The following is a 23,879-nucleotide window of genomic DNA, read 5'->3' as shown; positions in this document are numbered from 1 at the left end:
TATTCCTCTTTGTTAATTAGAAAATCTCTTCTGTTGTGTTCACCGTCAGGGAGCTGCAGCGGGAGCTCATCATGTTAGCGTGTAGCTTCGGGAACAAACAGTGCCACCGACAGGCCGTCGCCTACATCTCCGACTGGATCTCCAGCAACAAGAACAGGTACGCACACGCACACACACACACACACACACACACACACACACACACACACACACACACACACACACACACACACACACACACACACACACACACACACACACACACACACACACACACACACACACACACACACACACACACTTGATTCTAAAAAAGCGTCCGTATTACATTCACATTTAATGGCATTCAAAGTATAAAAATTATCCACTCGCTCCCTTTTAAATGTAAATCCAAATATACCACGTGGTAGTTTAGAAAAACATCAAAGGGCCCAGGGTTGAACCCTGAGGTACACCTCACCTTCAGAGCTGAAATCACCAAAGTAAACTCTGAAAGTACTTGTTTCTGAGGATTTAGTTTTTACTTTCAAGCTTCTGCAGGTGCGTCATACAGCTCAGGAGATTTAACGTGTTTGATTTTTAACCCTTTATTGACCAAGCGAACCGATTTAGGAACGTCTTCGCCTTTTCTTAGAAATCAGTCATTACAAAAGCATAGCGATCAACGAAAAACACGAATAAATGTGATACTAAACAGATTTAAGTAACGTTTTTTTTATGTTTTATCCTTTTTCCTTCATCCATCAAACTTGAATATAGAAAAAAGACGAACATTACAAAGTGTCTGCACCGCAAATTATGTGGATCTTGCCGAGGTTTAAAATGTTATTTTTAGACATGATAGATAATTTGGCTTGTTTTAAAAGTGATTTATTATTTTTTTTATCATCAAAAATATATATATATATATTTTAGCATTTTTTCCCATTTCTTTTTTCCCCATTTAGGTTTTTGTGTTTTATTTTAATCCAAGAAATAAAACAATTAAAAAATGTGTAAATCAAATAAAATCAAGATAAAATGTTTATTTCGGGGTTTTTTATTTATTTTATTTAAACAAAAAAGTACCAAAGATGTAGATCTCTGCTTTAATGCACTTTATTTGATATATATATGGTAGATACGGTTCATTATCCACACTGTAAAGTATAGAAATGTTCTTTTTCTTTTTTTTCTTCTTACTCTCTGGAAGAGAAATTTCCACCCAGACTCAAACGACCTCGGGGCAGAGTGAAATGATGCAGCGGTATCTCCACGAGGTGGAAACAAGTTTAAAAAAATGTTTGTCCCGGTTTATCATCCTGCTGGATAAAAGAGAGGGAAACGCAGCAAATGTCACATATTATTTTCACTGTCTGTCACCTGAAGCGTCTTAAAAGGTAAACAGGTCTTTAAGTTAGTTCTTACGTGTAGTTTTCAGACGTTCCTTCCTTTCCATCTTCTTCTTTTCCTCCCTCCATCCCTGGTTTCTTTCTCGTTTTCTTTTTCCATGTTGCCTTCGTGTGCCGTCGGCTCGCCGACTCCCTCCGGGTCCTTAACGAGATCTGCAAAATTAGATTTCAAACGGCAAATTAAATAGAGACAGATGCTGCAGTTCTGTACAGGACGGCAGGGAGCCGCTGATAAGAAGAGCGCTTCAATTAAACAAAAAAAAAGGAAGAAAAGAAGCGGCGCGAGATTAAAGTTCCAGCCTCCGTCCACAGGAATTCACTTACAACTGTTTTCTTCGCCAGGATAGTAAAAAAAAAAAAAAACAGCAGCGCAGCGCCAGCTGCCGCTTCCCACTTTCTCTTTTTTTTTTGAGGCGTTTGTTTTTTCAAGTCGCAAGCATATGGCTCCATTTTCTCAGTTTCTCAAACCGGAATCGTTTGATTCGAGTGTTTTCATCTCGTTAGGCCACTGGAGGTGGTGTCACGCCAGGACAGTCCCGGACTCGTCGCCGAGAGTGTTCCGACCACTTGGTCTTGTCTTTCTTTCACGCTGCACTTCAGAGCAGTTACAACCGCGGCTCGTTTGGGGGGGCGCTGTCGCCCTAAAGCAAACTCCGACCAGAGGAAGAAAACCATGAGGAAGTAGAAACCCGGCTCATTGATTGGCCCGGACTGACGGCAGAAATCCCGCCCTTTTAGCCGTTAATGTCAAATTGGGCTAATTAGCTCGTGGCTAATGGTTAACCATATATATGTAGTGATATATATATTGCCTTCAGATCAAATATCAACACCGACAGTTGCCTCCTAGTGGCGGCAGTTCTTAAAAAACCGATTAAAAAAGGAAGAAAGCGTTTTGTCAGACAGCAGGCTAGCAAATTAGCGGAGTGATTTAAGCGGTCTTCATTCTCGGTGGTGGGAAGGTGCCCTCCAAATCCACATTCATGCAGGATTACTCTCTCCAGAGGTGACTTTTTAATATTTCATGCTCTCTTCGCTGAATTTAATCCCACACAGCCATCACATGTATGTGATTTTTTTTTTTCTGCACCAAGAATTAATTAAAGAACTCTTTTTTTTTTTTTTTTTTTCATGAAATCGCTGTTAGAAATTGAAGTCTTCAGGGGTGAGGTCATGTGACCTGGCTTAACATATCTACGACAGGAAGATAAAGAGCGCTCACAGCTCAGCCGTCTCTCTCTCTCTCTCTCTCTACATTAAACCTGAAGCTACAGTTACAGTGCGGCTGAAATGTGACGGCGGCGATTAGAATTTGATACGAATGGCCGAGGCGTCAGAAATCACCTGCCGCGGCGCGACTCGGCTTGGGAACAATGAGAGCGTAATTACAGCGCCTAGCGGCTAATACGTTCGCGCCTACGTCCCCCGCGGAAAATTAATCAGGGCCCCGGTGGGGGTGGCGGTGTAAATGAACCGTCTGGATGGCTCGAAAAGGATCTGCTTTTAAAATTCATCTCACTGCGTGTGCAGCCACCGACGGATTAACCCGGTGGGAGTCGAGGGGCTATAATGAAACAGTGGCCCCCCCATTAACCCCCCCCCCCCCCCCCCCCCCCGTTTCTTCAATCATTGTGTTTTAGTGGTTCTACACTCAAATCGTTAAGAAGATAGAAATACGATACTCTACTTGATGAGTTTAACTTCCCTAAGACCCGAACTAAATTTGTATTGTGGCCTATTCAACCTAAAAGTCGTCTTCAGTGAAGACTACTCTTTAAAGTTGTAAAAATAATAGTCCAGCCGACTGCGGTGCAACCCAAAATAATGTCCACATATGTGGACGCCGGGTCCTCGGAGGTTAAAACGAGGGATGCATGGTATCGTTCCACTCTCTCCGCTCTCTCTTAGACCGAGAATTTGATATTGAGAATGTAAATCGGCATTTTTTTTTAATGGCCGTCAGTCTGCCACTAGTTGGAGCTGAAGAGCAGAAGTAGCTTCGCTACCCGCAGCAGTAACTCGAATAAACTGTAGTTTTTAAACAGTGCTTTTTTATCTAGAAATGGAAAAAGAGGGACCTTGTTGGCTGTGTTGAAGAAAAACTCAAGCGTTTGGATATTAACCTGCATGAATACACGACTGCCGCTAAGACTCTTGGCTCCATTCAGTCCAAGACCCCATTCACGCAACGTTTTTTGTGTCGTTGTATCAGAAAAGTTTCCCATTTACACGACGACGTTTTAAAAACGATGTAGCGAACATGCCAGGCCACTAGTTGGTGCTGCTGTTGGTTTTTATAACGAAACCAGACATACACGCAGCAGAGAACAATACGCTATAAACAATAACAATGGGAGTACACAGACATTCGTATGGACCAGGGGTTCTGTGACTTTTCCCATCAAAAGATCGGATCTGTTTTTGCTCAAATTTTGACCTTTTGGTTTTTTTCGCCAATCCTCCAAACAGTTTTTAGTAATTTTATCAGTTTTGAAAATAAACCAGGTGTGCAAGATAGTAATAGGTTGACAAATGCTCATACAATTTTCAGAACGCTTCATAGAGCCAAGACAGAGGAACTAAAGAACCACATGTGGCTCTGGTACGGACAGACGACCAAGTCGGATTGCTATTCCTGGTGACTCAGCTGTTATCGTCAATCTACTGAGCATGTGCACAAAAGCTGTTTGATTTGTTACCGTGTACGCCAAGACGGAGCCCGGGCGTTCTCCAAAATGTTTAGTTTTCGCCCATTTACACGACAACGGATTGGATTCTATTAGATAGATTATATATCGATAATCATTGTCATTCCAATATATACACCATAGGCACATATGTGAGGCAATTACTTTGCCTCACGCTTAAGGCTTTAAAACTGTCCAAAAACAATAAAAAAGCCTAAAAACTCACACATTAACTAGTAATTAAGTCAAGAATGTTTTCAAAAAATTTGACCTTGGGAGCCGTTTTCAAAAAGTTACATGTTTCAGCTCCGTTGTCATGTAAACTGACCCCAACAAACGTTTTATGCTTCACTTGAGAAGGTTGTGTACTCTGCTCAGAGACACTGCGATCCCAGAAGATAATGTACCTGATGGTTTTTAAGCTGTTTCTTTAGTTGAAAATTTGCTTTTTATCAAATATTTGGAAGCTTTGAAGCAATTTTCGCTTCAAAATCTGAATCTCAAAATATGCTGATGACATGCTGTTTTACTACACCCGTGTGGAACTTGAGGCCCGGCCGTTAATTTGTTGTAGATACGCGTCCACAGCTCTTTAGCGAGTCTGCGAATCGCCTCCGGAGGCTGAGCGGCGATGTAGAGCTCTCCCCGACGGCACGACAGTCATCTCCAGTCACATTTAATCTTCTCCCTCCCGCTGAGGACTCTAAATGTTTCGGCCGGGCCGGTGAAGTGCTTATGAACATTCAGAGTGACATTTACACCGAGAGGAAATCAGACGGACGGACGGAGAGGGGGAAGGCAGCGATCTTTCAGGAGAGGGAGAGAGAGAGACGGGAGCTGCGGGACAGAATAATGTGATGGTGATCGTTAGTGGCTCCGTCGTTTTCACACAGAACATTTCCTTTGAAATGAAAATGAGCTTTAAAGCGCGTCCAAAACTAGTCGAGTCGAGTTTAGAATCAAGTCCCAAAGTTGCCTGGAAGTCGTCTGAAATCAGGTCCAAAGTGAGTCTGAAACTAAACGCATGTGAACTTAAAAGATTGTTAAAATCACACAGTCAGTAGGAGATTTAAGTCATCCAATATTTATATCTGTTTGACTATTTTGTGTTTTATGAATCATAATCATGGCTCACGTTTGATTGAGAAAATCAAAATCAAATTCAATCTAAATCTAGATCCATGAAACTACTATTAAAAACTAGTCTGAAATTGGTTTAAAAACTCACCTGAAACTAGTCTGAAATATCTCTAGAAACTTGTTTAAAACTAATCTACAACCAGGCCCAAGGCCAAAGTACTTCAAAACGAGTAGAAACTAGTTTGAAATCTGGTTCAAAATCAGAAACTTTGTCAAAAGCAGGTTTAAAACTAGTCTACAATCAGTTCTAAAAAACCAGCCCAGAAACTCAGCTTCAGGTCTAGATTCAGGTTAAAAGTACTCTGAAACTTCTATAGAAACTTATTTAAACTAGTCGAGACTCGGGTTCAGATCCGGCCTGAAACTGGTGTGAAACTTGTCAAAAAAACATTTTCAAAAGCATTTTAAAATCACACTCAAAAACCAGCCTGAAACTAATTTTAAAACTGGTTTAAATTCAGGTTCAAAACTAGTCTTAAACTTTTCAAAAGACACGTTTAAAGCTAGTCCAAAACCAGTTTCAAAACAAGCCTGAAACTAGTCTGAAAACTGTCTGAATCCTCTCTTGAAAGCTGTTTAAGACTCGTCTGAAATCAAGTTTAAAATCACTTTAAAACTCGTCTGAAATCCGGTTAAAAAGTAGTCTGAAACTTTTCTAGAAACTTCTTTAAAATTCAGGTTTAAAATCAGTCTGAAATTAATATGAAATCAAGTTCAAAACGAGTCTGAAACATCAGTTTTGAAACCATCCCGAAACTTCTCTAAGAACATGTTCAATATAGTCTGAAACTTGTCGAGAAGCTTCTTTAAAACTGGTTTCAAAATACGTCCAAAACGAGCCTGAAACTACTTGTTTCTGACGCGTGATGCGCGCGGCACTTCTGGCACCGTGCGGTCGACGCGGTGGAAGCTTCGCTCGTAGTGAAGACCATCACTGAGACTTTGACCGCCATGACCGAGACCTCGCCTCCACGCCCAAGACTTTAAATGTGTCCTCAGCTTCGGCGAAGCTCTTATGAACATCCAGTGTGACATTTCCACACACACACACACACACACACACACACACACACACACACACACACACACACACACACACACACACACACACACACACACACACACACATACAGTCAGACAGTCAGACAGACAGACAGACGGCAGATGGCGGGCAGGCATGTTTACCGTCAAAGTGGGAGTTGGATTCTGAGGCGGAAGCCGAGCGAGGCGGAGATATTTCAGGCGAGAGCCCGAGCTGGAGGACATAAAACATCCTCTGCAGACCTTTAAAAACACACACACACTCGTGCGCACGAAGCCGGTTTGTTCGTTAATGGGATCGCAGCCATCTGGAGGTTTTCCTCCGACTTTAGATTCCGCGGGGAAACACATGATCGGTGTGATTTTATTTATTTTAAGGCGGTGGCGTGCAGGTGATAGAACAGCGTCGGGAGGAGAGCAATGGCGGGACGTTCTCCTCGGTGTTTCGCGGGATGAACGACCTGCGAGTGGATTATACTCACTGTTATCTGCTCAAACACACTCATAAATACTCCAGCCACACAGTGCCTGGCAGATGTCGCCGGAGAAGGACTTCAGTGGCAGTCAGCAATAACGTGGATGTCAGCCAGTGTGTGTGTGTGTGTGTGTGTGTGTGTGTGTGTGTGTGTGTGTGTGTGTGTGTGTGTGTGTGTGTGTGTGTGTGTGTGTGTGTGTGTGTGTGTGTGTGTGTGTGTGTGTGTGTGTGTGTGTGTGTGTGTGTGTGTGTGTGTGTGTGTGTGTGTGTGTGTTGAAGGTCTGCTCTTAAGTGGAGCATCTCTAAAATGATTTCCCAGGTCGGTGAGTGATGTAATTGTCCCTGCATCAGTCACTCCGCACTCGCATAGGACATACAGGGGACACACACACACACACACACACACACACACTCACACACACACACACACACACACACACACACACACACACACACACACACACACACACACACACACAAACGCCAATATATTTTTATCCGCATATGTTTTCTATGGAATTATCGGATGGTTGGTTGTTTAGTCAGTGGATTGGTTGGACAGTCGGTTGGTTGGTCAGTTAGACGGTGTACAGACGGTCAGTCAGTAGGTTGGTTCGTCAGTCATACAGTTAGACGGTTGGTTGGTTGGTTGGTTGGTTGGTTGGTTGGTTGGTTGGTTGGACGATGTTTCAGATGGTCTGTTGGATGATCAGACGGTCGGTCAGTTGGTTGGGGTTGGTCCATTGGTTGGTTGGTTGGTTGGTCAGTAGGAGTCTGGTCAGACAATCGGTCGGTTGGATAATCAGTTGGCTGGCTAGTTGGACAGTGGTCAGACGGTCGGTCAGTTGGTTGGTTGGTCAGTTGGACGCTAGTCAGACGGTTAGTTGGTCGGACAATTGGTTGGTTGTCCAGTTGGACGGTGGTCAGACGGTCAGTCAGTCAGTTGGTTCATCAGTCGGTCAGTTGGGTGATCAGACAGTCGGTCAGTCGGTTGGGTTGGTCCGTTGGTTGGTTGGTTGGTCAGTTGGAGTCTGGTCAGACGATTGGTCGACTGGATAATCGGTTGGTTGGTCAGTTGGACAGTGGTCAGATGGTCGGTCAGTTGGTTGGTTGGTCAGTTGGACGCTGGTCAGACAGTCTGTCAGTCGGTTGGTTCATCAGTCGATCAGTTAGACGGTTGGTTCGTGGGTTAGGCGGTTGGTTGTTTGGTATTTTAAACGTCATTTATTTCAATGACTCATCCCAGTAATTACTGTTGTGCTTCATTCTTTTGCCTTCATTGTTTTCGTCTTTGAATTTCTTTCCAGGCGTCAGTATTTCACCTCCATGTTTACTTGTTTACTCGTTTACTCTGCCTGTTTGCTCACTGCAGATGTGCGATAGCTCTCTTCACTCTGTGTGGCCTTGATTTTAGATTGAGTCGTGAGTGTGTGTGCGCGTGTGCGTGCGTGCGTGCGTGCGTGCGTGCGTGCGTGCGTGCGTGCGTGCGTGCTTGGCAGGGAGAAGTGGGTTGTTTTTCTTTCTTTGCTCTGATTGTACGAATCTCTTTGTCTTGCAATGTTTTTGTTTGACTGCTCTAGAATATAAAGAAAGACGGACTGATTGTTTTCACCTGAAATTTTAATCATCATGAGGACTCGTAACTATCGTGCTATGTAGGTTAAACACACGCGCGATCACACTCACGTACACACACACACACACACACACACACACGGACGGTGTTGTAGTATATTCATAATTTAGCTGCCAGCTGAGCTCACTGTATTGTGATGGAAGTTTATAGCTGCGCTTTACTGGCAATTTAGGTCAAGTACACACACACACACACACACACACACACACACACACACACACACACACACACACACACACACACACACACACACACACACACACACACACACACACAGCCGTCATAGTGTGAAGGAAATGCTCACCTTTTCTATTTTTGCTTTGTGGATGATTCAGGTCACTAATCAGATGGGACGGGTGTGTGCGGCGGTGGTGGTTACCTGTAATCTTCCCGTTTTTTCGGCGTTCAGCTTCACTGCAATTCATCAAAATGAGTCGATTTTTGCATAAACGTTCAAACACAATATGATAAGCATTTTGCTTGCAAACAGGGAAAAGAGCGCAGTAACTGCAGGCTGTAAGGATGTTTGTAAAATGAGCTTCTGAGTACATATAAACTAACATTAATCTTGGTAAAAGGGGCAATTGTTAACGATTCAACAGCAAAACGTTTTCATTAAATCCAGTCATGGGAGTTCATTTAAAGTCTTCTCTGCCCAGTTTTCCTCACCTTCTTCCACTTTTTCAATTTAAAAAAACTTGATTATAATGACTCCATGCTGCCAGCATTTGCACGTTTCTTCATCTCTAGTTAAGATAAATTTAGAAAATGTGTAATAATTGCCTGTAAAATCAACTAAAAGGGCACTTACCGGCTCGCGTGCGGGTCACTCGGCGGGATTAGCGGGCGCGCGCGTCGGGCCTGGAGTGTCGAAGTGATTCTTTCGGGTTGTAAACAAACCGCAGAGGTGGAAGTGAAGTGATTGGCCTTGACGCGGTTTAATAATTACTTCCCGTACGACTCTGACCCGCCGCACTCATCATGGCACCGCACTTTGGTAATTTTCCCATGTAAGAGGAGATGATTACTGACATTCAACCTCCAAACCAAATGGTTTGACATGACTATATTATTGCAGGTATTTCACAGCCTGCAGGGCATTATGGGTTATTATAGTTTCAGGTGTCAAGCTTGACTTGTTTCAGCGTCAGACGGCCACTAATGGGCTTCTAACATTTATTCAACTTACAGGATTCTAGAGATGCACTATATTGGATATGTGCCGATTTTCAATATTCCAATATATTTTTCTCTTTTTTTTCCCCCTTTCCTTCGCCTTAGTTTTTTCCTTTCCGATATTTTTGAAAACAAAATTTTGCTGATGCCGATACCAATCTAAGCTAACCTCCCATTCATTGTGTATGTGAAACGGATCGCGTTGCGTTTCGAGCGGCGGTTAGCGACCGCGGAATTCACTTGCATGAAGTGGGATTCCCGTCAATTTTGTGGTAATGAGGCGTCGGCGGGGCTGGACGTCTGAAGCGTCCCGAAACTTTTCACAAAACGTCTAAACCAGCTGCAGTGGAACCAAGAATTATTTCCCGCCGTGCTGCTCTGTACGGACATTGGATTTGACTTTGAGTTTTTAGTTTGACTTTTTTTTAACCTTCTGGGGTTGCCGTAGTTCAGTCAGTGAGAAGAAGCCACACGGCATTGTGGTGAGCTAAAGTTCTAAGTTCACTATTTAAAGTCACTTCTAAGAGTGAAGGAAATAAATATCATATTATATGAGATATAATTATCTCACCGTTTAATAATATAAACAGTCGTGGCAGTGATGCTAATGTGATCAACCGGTCAACGGGATTGTCCTTTTTATGATAGCATTAAGCTAGCAGACTTTCTGTTATCTTTGATTATATGTACTTAAAATGACATCAGTCATGTTTTCTTTGTTTCACATTGCCTTTGTGTGTGAGGGTATAAGTAGAGAGCCAACTCGCGAATGAAGTGTCTCTCGTTTCACATAGAACTGGAGAACATGCGACATGCTACATGCTAAAGCGCGTTGGGACTCACACAATAACGATGCTACGTGCTAAAGAGTTTCGCGGCTCACAGAGTGGGGATGCTACATGCTAGGCCTTGTGACGATAACTAATTTTGCCGGATGATATATTGTCCCACAAATTATTGCCAATAAACGGTATTATATTCTATAATATTCTACAAATAAGAGGAAAATTGTTCCACAGAGTTTTTTATATGTGAAGCTGATTTTCAATAAAACCGTATAATTGCTTTTAATTTCTGAGTATATTTGGGTTTCATTTTGAACACAGTTTGAACACAGATTTTGAGTTGCGACGTTTGTTGACTCGACACGTTTCAGATAAAACTTGGAAGCTGTCAGTCACCGGTAATCCTGCAGTAAACTCGCGCAAAATGAATCCATGTCAGTTAGACTTAAGCGACTTTCCGGAGTGCCTCTGTGTCAGCATTCGAGGTAGAATTGTAGGGATGGTTATTTATTTATTTATTTTCTTCTTCTTAATTTCACTCCCAGACACAATCAGAGCGCTCTCACTTGGCACTCAGACGGAGTCGCGGTTAATCCCGACGACGTGTCTTATCTCAGCTTTCCGTTTTCATTATTACTTCTCCTCCTCGAATACTGACTCGATTCCCGCTTGTATACCTCCCCCCCCCCCCCCCCCCCCCCCCCCCTTCCCCCCCAGGATACCTCCCAACATCCGAGACATCGTGTACTGCACCGGGGTCAGCCTGATGGACGAGGACGTGTGGGAGTTCCTCTGGATGAAGTTCCACTCGTCCAACGCCGTGTCGGAGAAGAAGATCCTGCTGGAGGCTCTGACCTGCTCCGACAACACCTTCCTCCTCAACAGGTACAGGCGCCGTTAACAGACTCGCGGTGTGAACCAAACCAAGACCAACCAGACCCGTGTCAAATCGTACCAGACCAGATCTTCAAACCAAACTCAAACGCCTTTCAAACTAATTAAAACTCAGTATTTTGAACCAGGCCCTGAATTTTGAGAGTTAAATTGTTTCTCTGAATGCAGCATGAAGCTCGGCGCTTCATATTTTAATCAACTTTTCAGCCTGATTTCTTATTGGGATAAAAAGAAGAAGAAGAAAAAAAAAGAGGGATTGCAAATTGCATCAAAGGTGCAGACTGACTGCCCTGAGGCCTGACATGTACGTTAATCCAGCCGCCGGCCTGTGTGTGTGTGTGTGTGTGTGTGTGTGTGTGTGTGTGTGTGTGTGTGTGTGTGTGTGTGTGTGTGTGTGTGTGTGTGTGTGTGTGTGTGTGTGTGTGTGTGTGTGTGTGTGTGTGTGTGTGTGTGTGTGTGTGTGTGTGTGTGTGTGTGTGTGTGTGTGTGTGTGTTACTGCTGCAGACGTATACGCGAGTATTTTATCAAGGACTAACTTGCCGCTATCTCTGGTGGAGAAAAATAGCAAGGATTGATCTCACGCATACTCAAAACTGAACAGCGAGACAGATGTGTGTGTGTGTTTGCGTGCGTGTGTGTGTGTGTGTGTGAGGTATCGATTTCTAAGCCACAGTAAACTCTTGTGCAATCAGAGCGGCAGTACTGCATGTTCAGATAGCAGCTATCACACACACCCACACCCACACCACACACACACACACACACACACACACACACACACACACACACACACACACACACACACACACACACACACACACACACACGCACACACTCAAACCACAAAAACACCCTGATTGGTCACACAGGAAATGGTTTCAGCACAGAGGGATTGTGGGAAAAGAGGGAGAAAATTGATTTGGGGGTTTAATGAAAAGACGGCGGCTACAAACAACCAGCTAACACACACACACACACACACACACACACACACACACACACACACACACACACACACACACACACACACACACACACACACACTCACACACACACATTGGAGAAAGAGTGTATTTAAGCACAATGCTGCAACAGATCACAAACAGGCTCGGCTGTGACTTTTGGAGTAATCGGATTACTGTCAGGTAGTGGTGCAGGTTTTGGACCGGGGTCAAAACTCCGGATCATATTTCCCTCCGACAGTTCGACCTTTTAAATATTCCAGCTTCAAGTTAATGAAGCTTCACTGTCCTGTTTTTTTTTTTTTTCACTGTCTGTGTGTCCACCACAGATTCTTTTCATGATTTACTTTGCAACTCGCAGCACCAGCAGTTTGTCATTTGGCACCGAGCTCATTGTTGCCGCTTGGAGCTCAAAATGGAAACTAAAGTCTTTGTTTGTTGTAGTAATTCAAACATGCAGTTAACTCTTTAAAGGGGACATATCATGCTAAATCCACTTTTTTAGCCCTTAAATGCATTTTGTTGTATATTTAGAGTGTTTAGAAGTACAGAAAAGTTCAAAGTAGTCTCTTCAGGTGCTCCGTTGATATCTTTATATTCTGTTTTGGTCATATTTTGCGATCGGTTTCGATTTTTCTATTCTCTATTACGTTTTTTGAACAATGACGTCACAGTATTCTCAGCGGAACTGCCAAATTAGGACATCGACATTTCGAGCAATCCACCATTTTGGTTTCTCGCTGCGATTTTGTAGTCCAACCGAAGTTACGAGAGGATAAGTCGAAATGTTCGGTTGTTGGATGTAGTAACCCACAAGCTTCGTTACACCGTCTCCCAGCATCAGAACCTTTTCGAAGTGCCTGGTTGAGTTTTATTTTTCACAGAAATGTACCCACATCTGTGGGTAAGGTCATTTTTGTGTGCGCGAATCACTTTAAGGACGACTGCTTCAACAACCTCTGCCAGTATAAAGAAGGATTTGCCGAAAGACTTGGTCTGATTGAGCGGTCAGTTCCTTCTATCTATGGAGACGACGAACAGAGCACTTCGGTAAGCTGTATATAACGCTAAAAGGTGTGATGATAAGACGTCCCTGTCATTGTTTTGTTAGCATTAGCAGTTGCACTGTCTTCATATGTTAGCGCTGTGTGCTCGTTTTAGATTATAATGTAACTTCTGTGTTAAATAGTCGTTGTAATACAGGCAGTATTGTAGTAGTGGGCATGGATGGAGAAGTTAGTGTAAATATAGTAACACACCATTGCGTTACATCCATATGAAGACGTTGTTCTGTAGGTGCATCATCGTCATTTTCATCTCGCTCCGCCGGGTCCGACTCTGGCTCCAACATGTATGGCTGGATGGACCAATCTTCCGTTGTTGACATTTTGTAAATAATGTGTGAATATAAAGTTTCTGCGCCGCTAGATAATTGTATCTGTTCTATCAAACTACAAAGATGGCCGAACAGGGTGACGTTGAACCGAGTGTCACCTCTGCAACCTGGAGAGGAGGAGGGGTATGAAGTGTCTCATTTGCATTTGAAGAGACCGCCCCAAAACGAGTTGCTCTCAGAAGTGCATCAGAAAAGGGGTTGAAAAGGGGCCTGTGGAGCTATAATAATGAGGAATTTAGACCCAAGCATTGCAGTTTTGCGTTGTATAGACCACAACTGTATGATTTATATGTAAAAAGGAAGGATTTAAAAGCATGATATGTCTCCTTTAACATCAAGAGAAAAGCATTGTTGGGATTATTTCAAAAACCAGACCAAGAGTCTTTAAACTAGACCTACAGTCTTTAAATTAGACCTAGGCTTTAAACCAATCCTAGCATCTTTAAACTAGACCTAGAGTCTTTAAACTCGACCTATGGTTTAAACCAAACCTAGAGTCTTTAAACTAGACCTAGAATCTTTAAACTAGACCAACGGTTTGAACCAAACCTAGAGTGTTTAAACTAGATCTACAGTCTTTAAACTAGACCTAGGGTTTAAACCAAACCTAGCGTCTTTAAACTGGACCTAGAGTCTTTAAACTAGACCTATGGTTTAAACCAAACCTAGAGTCTTTAAACTAGACTAGGACTCTTTGAACAGACCAAGACTCTTTAAACTAGACCTAGAGTCTTTAAACTAGACTAGGACTCTTTGAACAGACCAGGACTCTTTAAACTAGACCTAGAGTCTTTAAACCAAACCTAGAATCTTTAAACATACCTATCGCCTTTAAACCAGACCAGGACTCTTTAAACTAGACCCAGACCCTTTAAATTAGATTTAGAGTATTTAAACCAAACAAGGACTCTTTAAACTAGAGCCAGACCCTTTAAATTAGACTTAGAGTATTTAAACCAAACAAGGACTCTTTAAACTAGACCCAGATTCTTTAAACTAAACCTGGACTCTTTAAACCAGAGACAGACTCTTACACAAATCCAGACTCTTTAGACCAGATTCTCTAAAGTAGAAATGGTCTCAAAGTTAGACCTCGACTTATTAAACCTCACTTGCTCACTGCGAAACAGACTTGGACTTTGAACAATTTCTTAAAAAGCAGGTTAGCAAAGCATTTCTATTTAGCATTTTAGCATTGTCACTTTAAATATAAACAATTTCCATCAACTCCAAAATAATGTTCCTGAATTGAAATATTTAGCACAAGAAAACATTTTATTATGTAAACGTGTTCGGGCTTATTCATAGAACTTCTGCAAAATAGTGACTGGCATTATTTTAGCATGCTAATCGGTTTATCGCTGCAGCGGAAACAAGGATGCCGATAACTGGATGAGCAGACTTTAGTGTGCCGACACTTATTAGCTCTGTTCAAATATCCTCTGTGAGCTAAAGTGATTTATTCCAGCAACATGTCGGGCCCGCTACATTTTCTCAGCCCAGTTATGGTGTGAATGACACCAGAATGAGCTCGAGCACGTCCGTCCCCGTCTGGGGAAGAAAACAAGAAAGAAAACAAAAAAAACAACCAGAGCCAGGCTACCGCTCATCCAACTTCAGGTCGCCAGAAATCATCCACAGTTTCTCTAAATGTTGACAAATTTGCTAATTCTCCAACCCAAAACGGGATCCAAATCCACAACGCAGCCAACAGCCGAGCCAAATCCGAAAACACTCACTGAGCCAGAGCTGATTGGCTTATCGGGAGCCACAGCCAGAGAGCGGCCCGAGTGCAGCCGCTCGAAACGTCGAGTCGACCGGAGGGCCCCGACAGAAACACCACACAGGTGACTGACTGAGGATGACGGAGCGTGTTTTCTACGTCCTCGGACCCGATTAGAGATCTTTGAAGGGGAGCCGGGTCTTGAGGCTCCTTGTTATAAACATGTGAAACAAAACATTTGGACTAAAATGGGAACCGTCGTCATCGATAACATAACAGGAATATGATCACACTCAACATAATCCAAGATCTTACTGACATACAAATTGTTACAATAATATAAATTACATGTTGTTAACCTAAAACATTTAATGTTCATCAGTCATACACTCCATGTCGCTCCACCGACCGCGGACCAAAGAAGTCTCTGATAGAAGACTGACGTCCCTGCCTGCTGTACACACATTCCAGTAGGGGGTGCTATATCACCACACCTTGACAGGGAGGTCTTGGGAACGGCTTGCAGCTGCGATGTGGTTCTCGTCATGCAATTAAAAGAGCCGTTTCAAACGACCGACTCGCCCCTTCTCGTCTTGTCAGGCTCCTGAACTTGTCCCTGACGTCGGACCTGGTCCCCGAGCAGGACGTGATCGACGTCATCATCCACGTGGGCCGAAACCCGCAGGGGAGGAACCTGGCCTGGAGGTACTTCAGAGAGAAGTGGGACATCTTGAACTCACGGTGAGGAAAACGGGGGCAGAACGTCTCGGTGTCGGACCGCCGAGACGCGCGACCCTAACGCTCTGGATTCCATCTGTTCGCTCAGGTACGGCGAGGCGCTCTTCATGAACTCCAAACTCATCAGTGGAGTCACCGAGTTCCTCAACACGGAGAGAGAGCTCAATGAGGTAAACACACAACGGGAGTGTTCGATCCCCACCCCGGGAACTCCACCACGGATTGCCTTCTTAATAAATAAAAGAATGAACACATTAGTTTTAGACTAAAAGTTTGAAATGTGGTTTTTAAAACCTCTTCTTCCTTGGTACTACTTATGCTGCTTCTTCTTCACGTACTTTTTCTTGTGAAGATAATCGTTTTCCGTCATTTAAATTAACGACAATAGATTATTGTAATTATGTGTTCGGGGGGGGGGGGGACTGAATATGAAATCAAATTGTGTAAAGACTTAGTTAAAGCCGCTGTGACTTTCGAGCCGAGTTAAGGGAACAAGATGAACTGATGATTCGATAACGATTTCAGAGACACGAGAAGCACAACACTGTTATTTTCTGTCAAATATGTTGAGTTTGAGTACAGAATATTCCCGATGACGACTCTTTATGAGTTAAGTCGAATGTGGAAACAATCAGCTCGTCCTCATGAGACAAAAGCTGTACAATTATATTCGAAGTATCCGTTATGTCCCTGTGGCACGTATGTTGTGGCGTGTTGTTTACTCCAGAAGAAATAGAGGATATGTACGTGTAGACGACCGGCGTCATTACTATAAATAGATGTGACGTGATTGTGGGACGCCAGAGGAAGTAGAACACATATTTCACTGTATTCATCCCAAAAAGAAAAGGGAAAAAAAACATTTTAGGAAAAGAGCACGGCTCATACATGTTGTATTTGGAATAAAGAAAAGCCAACAACAACAACAAAAAAAATATAAAATGCCACCTGCATGACTCAGGAATCCAAAAGAGGAGCGTCTTATTACAAAAACATGGACACATTGAAACGCCCGGAGAGCCCGTTTTTCCACTTTGGCTCGGCGAGCGAGTGTCTGCGCGAGTCAGTGAGGTGGACAAAGACGGAGGGCGGGAGGAAATCTGCAGGAGAGCGAACGTAAGCGAGGGCAGAGAGGGGCACGTTTAATGATAAGAAGTGCTGTAAAAGAGAGTGGGAGCCATGGATTTTTCCTCCAGCGCTCCAGTGAATCCGTCAAACTCTGAACAACACTTACTTTCCTCCTCACTCCTTAACTGTTAAAAAAAAAAAAAAGAAGAAAAAAAAAAGACTTAAATTAACAAAGTTTCTCCTTCGAGAAGAAAAGAGGGAAAAGTCTCACCTCGGATGCTGCGTCTCGCATTAAAACAAAAGTCTCACTTGGATGCTGCCACGCTCGTGCGGGAGATTTCACCTCTAATTACGAACCTTTGAGACTAAGTTCCTCCTTAATTGGCAACTTTAAAAATGCGCCATTGTTCGCTGAAATGCTTCCTTATAACTGGCGTTATTAGAGAAAAATCTCTTTACAGAAGCTTTCGTGTCAAAAGTAACTTTAAAAGAATGTAAATTGGCTTAATATCATAGTTATATAAAGGCTGGCAGGAAGTCCGATGTAAAAGATCATTCTTGGTTGCAAATTGGTAATTGATGCGCTCTTAGCAGGTTAAATGTTACAGGACAGTAAAGATGTAAAGTAGGGATGCGTGATGATGTCAACACAACATTGGTATTTGCAGATATCCGCTAAAATGACTAGACGGTGCTTCTGTTTTATCTGAGCTCAGAAAAGTACAGCTTATCCAGGCTTTTATGTCTTTAAGACAAGCTTCTAATTTGACAAATCATAGATGAAAACACTTGTGTATCGTTTGTATAGCAATGGAAGTCAATGGAGTGTTTCCTGAATACATTCCCCTACAGCAGGCATGTATAATGTGAAAAGTATAGGTCCCAACGCAGAACCCTGTGGAACTCCATAGGTAACCTTAATCTGAGCTCAGGAATCATGATTATGATCGAATTGGAATCTGTCTGATAAATCTGTCTGAAACCAGTGTACTGCTACTCCTTTTATTATAATTTGATGTTTTATTTTTTAATAAAATATGCGAAATGTGACTTTCTAGATCTATGGCACGTATGTTTTGAATTTAGAATGCTGCCTCCTAGGAGAAATGCTTAAGTTATGAAATATTGTGGAAATGTTGAAAGAATTCTGTGGCTAATTAATATCAAACAAAGCTATGTGAGCATAACACCTCTAAAGCTCACTTATTAAATGCTTTATTTTGATAAGTATCCCTCCTTTACAGCCCTCTTGCACAATTAAAAAAAAAGAAACTTTCATGTGTCTAACTCAGTGGAAATCAAATGTATGTTGATTAAATAACTTAAATGTCAGGTAGGAATATTTCTTCCTTTTGTTTCCGACACCCTGTCCTGAACTCTTTCTTCTTACTTTCCCTCCACTTCTTTCCTTCCCTCCCTCCCTCAGTTGAAGGACTTCATCCAATCCAGCGGAATGGGGGCGGGGCCTGCGTTACCGCGGGTGCTGGAGATTGTCGAGGGCAACGTGCGCTGGCACCGCCTCCACCGGCGGCAGTTTTACCAGTGGCTCCGTAAGCCTCCGAACCCCAACCTGGGCTAACGCTAACCCGGGCTAATCCGGGGGGTGGGGGTGGGGGGGCGGGGGAGCGGTTGCAGAGGGACTGCTAAGCAAACGCAACCGCGAGCCTCACAGACGCAGTCGGACCGAATGAAAACAAAACTGACCGAACGAGGAGGACAACTGACTCGACTCGTCATCCAGCTGCTTTCTTTAACAGGCTTTTTGTTTCCGAAGAGTTCATTTCAAACCTCGACGCGGGGCGGACGTGGCTAGCCTGGTTTCTGTGCCGTGAAAAGTGGAGTTAATCCGCACGCTAGCTAATTAGTACCTCACAAACGTTTCCACGGTAACACTTCCGGTCCACGCTGGTCAGCTCGACCAGTCAAAGCCAACGTTGTCCATGTAGAGTTGCCTTAGCCTAGTTGCTATATCTGACGATTTCGTCGGAAACTTGACTTTACGAAGTTTCATTTTATCTTCCGCTAAGCAATCTTTCAATTCTAGGCCTCGATACAGTGAAGAAATTAAAAAAACAACAGTTTGAATTAAAAAATTTTTTTTTAAAAAGTCAGTCAATGTCTTTTTTTACACCATAGTGGTCACATCATTGTTGTCAAGCCTTATGTTTCACAACCTTGTTTTAAAGACAATATAGCCACGGTAGCTAAAGATACTATGGAGCATTTATGGAAACGCTGGGAAATTGTGACGTTCAACTGAAAATAAAGTTTGAAATTGCCATTAACGGGGGGAGGGGAGGGGGTGCCTAGATTTAGACTGTGGACAAGAATGACAGCTCATTTTCTTTGCGCGCCTCCTGCTCATGAGAATGAATGAAGTCTTGCACGTCACAACTTTAGCCCGTTTCTCCTCAAAACAAGTTGTGTCACCAAGGAAAGTCAAGCAATTGGCTCTCCTAAAAGTTGTCAGTGCCAATTTTAAAATGATTAAAATTATCAAAACTGTCAAAATTACATTATTTGCATATTTGACCACAAGCAATGTCCAAAGAGTAAACCCACCTATGATATGCTTATCATTTGAACTAAATTTCCCTTTTTGCAAAAGAAAACTGTACACTAAACACTAAAATATAGCAACACAATAGCAGAGTTGTGAACACTGGTGAAAAGTCCATTATTGCATGAATAAATCCTCAACTAAAGTATGACAGGTTACCAGTTACATTTTCACGAAGGGGGATCGTTTTGTAATGATTACTTTCCTAAGATGGGAAGTCATCCCCCCTGATCGAGCCCCTCCCCCACACTCCGTTCAGCTCTGGCGTTATGATGCGTTTCGCGTGATCCGATCACAAGTAGCACTCTCTAAAGACAAGCGTCAACTGCTTTCACTCAAATCACTTTCCCGAGGTGGTCAGCGATGGTCGTCGTTCGGTCCCCAAACATTACTGTATGTCGAAGTGTCCTTGAGCAAACAACTGAACCTCAAACTGCTCCCAGTGGCCCGGTAGAGCGCCCTCCGGATGGTGGCAACCACTTCCGTTGGTTAAAGGGCGACAGTGACCTGGAGGTTAGAGAGCGCCTGAATGTGGCCGCACCGCCGCGCCCTAGAAATAGGACTGGTCAATGTGGAAAACGGATTTCCCCAGGGGGATTAACAAAAGGAAAATACGTAAATATCATCAATACACGTCGTATTTTCATTGAAGAGAATTCGCCGGGCTAAGTCATTCAGTCTGTCCAACTTTCCCCCAAAAAACTGGATCAGAACATGGATGTCAGTGTCTGGGGGTCTGCAGAGACAAGGTGCCTTAGCGGCCCGGGCAGAGGGTTACCGACTCGGGCCGTTCAGCGGAAGTGACGTAGAGGTCGTAACACAATCTGATCTCAAGTGGTTCGTTTTGAAACGTATGACATGGAAAAGTGTAAACAGTCTGCATCATGACTCACCAAATGTGATCTGATCAACCAAAACGCATATTAACCACAGGTCTGAACGGGATCCTACTGGAGGCAGGCGTCCCACTTCCAGTCCAAATCATGCTAATCGGATAGCATTGCTAATTGTGAGGATGTGCAGCTGTGGGAATCCTGCGTAGTTTTAGTAGCTTGAATGGTAAAACTGTGACTTCTATTTCAGAACGTAAAATCTCTGTCGTTTCACAAAAGCACAAAACCAGGATGAAGCGTCTTCGCCTCACTAACTGATACACAGAAAGTTTTTTTTCTTTTAGCCAATCAGATGCCCCCGATCTCTGTCCCTACATGGAGCGGTGACTGAGTGAAGGGTCGTGACTTTAAGGAACACAGACGAGGCTTTTCGGCTGTAAGAAGTATGTTCATTGTTGTCGTATGCAGACGATGTTGCCGTTTCCAATGAGGTCGTTCTTTTGTTGACGTGACAGCTGAAGTTAGACTTTTGAAGAAGTTGGACGACGGATTCTGAAAAATCCAACCGAGTCTGGACTAAGGATGGATTCCTTGTGGAACATTTTGGATTTTTTTTTAAATAACTTTCTTTTGCATAGAGAGATTTGGTCGTACTGAGGGTATACGTAATTGTGAAAAGCTCGACTTTTCCACACAGATGGAGATTTAAAGTGACGGCTAAATCTGGATTTTTTTTTTAATTTTTATTTCTAATGGAGTTTACGACGCAGGACGGATCCGAATGTGGAAAATGTGACTAAAACTGTGTCGGGATTCTTCACGTCAAAGGATCCTCCTTCAGGATTGTACAGTGATTCTTGAATTTAACCGTACGGATTTCCATGGCGGAGCTCTGAACGGCTGCGTTGGACCAAAAGGAAAGGATTGTCGACGAATATTGGATGATCTTTTAAGGTTTGATGTTGAAGAACTTTGTGAACTGACCTTTAAAAAAAAAAAAGGAAAAAAAAAAAAGAATGAAAAGGAATCAACCTTCGGTGGGGTTGAACTTTTGTCCTCTCGAAGAGACTTTGATTTCCGTTAGATTCCAGCTTTGATGTTAACAATTGAGCCATATACGATTTAATGGGCCTGCCTGCTTCTATACACTGTGTGTCCAGTGATGTGTGTGCGCGTGTGTGTGTGTGCGTGTGGGTGTGTGACGAAGATGACGACGGAGGTCACAGCCGCCGTGGTGGAAATGACACGAAGACGACGACGGTCTCGAATAACTTGTTGATGATGTGAAAAAAAAAAAAAGCTGATTAGTATTATTATAATTATTATGCTAACTATCCAGTGCATTTTGAACCTTTCTTGTCCAGTCAGGGAAATTTGGTTTACAGACGTAAAGCACACAAACACACCTGCCCCCATGTAACACTGTAAATGATGCAAAATGTGCTATTTTAAAAAAGTTGAAGCGTGGCTCGTACGCGACGGGGCCGTTCATGATGGTTATGGTCGTCATGGCGACGACAGTGGCGGGGTTAACGCGACTGTGGCTCGGGACCAAAACTTTTGAGGGAAAAGGTCTTTAATCATACTTCCTGTTTACACTGCTTTGGTTTTTCTTGTGTTTTCTGATTGGACGATATTAAAAAAAAAAAGAAGAAATGGTTAACCTTGTCTGTGTGTTGATTTCGAGTCAAAGTAATGATCTCGTCTATTTCTATCAACGAAATATGAAAATCTCGTTTAGTCATGATAATCTGTGGTCGTTGACGAATATAATTCATCTTAGTCTTCATCCACGAAACCACAGAAGCTCTATTCTCCTTTATATATCTCAAGAAAAGTTGTGAATACTTGTTACCATCTAAGATCTTAAATTAGCCTCTATATTGTCGTAATACACTCGTTCCTGCTCCTAATATCTCTTGAAAACCTGCGAACGCTTATGTCTTTTACCATACCCAACTGTTACCATTTTTCGGAACCTCCGGGTCGAGGTACCAAGCACATCGGTACGGGTTCCATAAGGAGGAGATGCCACGCAGCCGTCTGCTGATTGGTGGTGACGGTCGTCACTCTTGACAAACCCACAATATTTATCTAGTCCATCTGCCGTAAACCTTCCATTGTTGTTTGCATTCGCCACTTTGCGCACACTGATTGTTCGGTTGTTTAGCTGTTTAGCTGTTTAGCTGTGTCACTGAGAAATGGAGGCTCACGGCTTTGACCTGCGTCGTTATGCGGCCGTTGACGACCCCGCCCGCAATTTGACCGTACTGTCTGCAGTGGGACCATGCAACAGATTTGATTCTGGGTACACTTTGCTGTACGGTGCTGCACGGTAGAAACAAGGTTAAAGTAAAACACTCTTTCCGTTCCTTAATATATGGAGAAAAGCTTGAACGCTTAAATCTCCAATTACATCAAACAGCAGCTCAATGCAGCCTCCTGATTTTATTTTTTCACTCGAACCTCGAAAGTAAAGAGTCGAACTTTAGCGGTTCGGGATCTAATGGCTGTAACGGCGCCACCTGGAAAATTGAGTAAATAATTTGGAAACTATTCAAAAGAATGAACATATTTCATGTGATTTATCTCCCTGCTGTGGCTCAGACAGTTTCTGATAAATCACCAAAGACCACTTTCTCTCTCTCGCTCAATAATTAACTCTGACGTTCTTTGATGTTTGTCACCACGACATCGACGGCTCACTAATTCATGTCATTTGGTCGACGCGAGCTCTCCCGCAGGTGACGGCGGCAAAGTCGCAAACTGGTGATGGTAGCCGGTTACCATGGGAACGGCGCGGATGTCAGGCGGCCCACTTTTTTCCCCAAATATGTCACGACAAATCGAGGCCGACGAGATGTTTTCAATAATTAAGCTCTGCAGAGTTCAAGAATGACAGTCAGGATTCAAACCTGCAACCTCCTGGAGTGCGCGTGCATGCGTGTGTGTGCGCACACCTTTTGCGTGTGTTTGTGTTTGTCCGCATGAGTTTGTATGTGTGTCTGCCTGCTCATGTTGCTGTGCATGTGCGTGTTTTTGTCTGGGTTTACGCGTTTGTCTGCGTGTGTGTGTTTCTGTGTGTGTGTTTGTGACATCTCCTTCAACGTTATCTGCAGTGATGAATGACTTCAACGCTTTTTTCATGGCATCATGGGAAATAACACCGTGGATACGTGTGTGTGTGTGTGTGTGTGTGTGTGTGTGTGTGTGTGTGTGTGTGTGTGTGTGTGTGTGTGTGTGTGTGTGTGTGTGTGTGTGTGTGTGTGTGTGTGTGTGTGTGTGTGTGTGTGTGTCAAAGTCAGAAAAAAAAAAAAGGCTTTATGTTTTATAGTTCAATAAAAAGAAAAGATGAACACATTAAAGGGGAAGT

At 43.2% G+C, this 23,879-nt stretch overlaps 1 protein-coding gene across 1 annotated transcript in view; it reads left to right on the top strand.

Moving 5' to 3' along the window:
• trhde.1 (thyrotropin releasing hormone degrading enzyme, tandem duplicate 1) overlaps positions 1 to 22,138 on the top strand; it is a gene marked incomplete at its 5' end in the record, with an annotated part of 148,576 nt that extends 126,438 nt beyond the window's left edge. Inside the window, 5 exons of the mRNA XM_080492323.1 lie at positions 50 to 157; positions 11,049 to 11,216; positions 15,908 to 16,048; positions 16,134 to 16,215; positions 18,540 to 22,138. Coding sequence (XP_080348449.1) covers positions 50 to 157; positions 11,049 to 11,216; positions 15,908 to 16,048; positions 16,134 to 16,215; positions 18,540 to 18,692 — 652 coding nt within the window. The 3' untranslated portion in view covers positions 18,693 to 22,138. The remainder of the gene's footprint in view (positions 1 to 49; positions 158 to 11,048; positions 11,217 to 15,907; positions 16,049 to 16,133; positions 16,216 to 18,539) is intronic.
• Between the last annotated feature and the right edge of the window lie 1,741 nt (positions 22,139 to 23,879).

The sequence above is a fragment of the Lipophrys pholis genome (genome assembly GCF_963383615.2).
Source record: "Lipophrys pholis genome assembly, chromosome: 22".
Taxonomy (NCBI): domain Eukaryota; kingdom Metazoa; phylum Chordata; class Actinopteri; order Blenniiformes; family Blenniidae; genus Lipophrys; species Lipophrys pholis.
The sequence above is the reverse complement of the archived record's forward strand: the minus strand, read 5'-3'. Positions and strand labels throughout refer to the sequence as shown.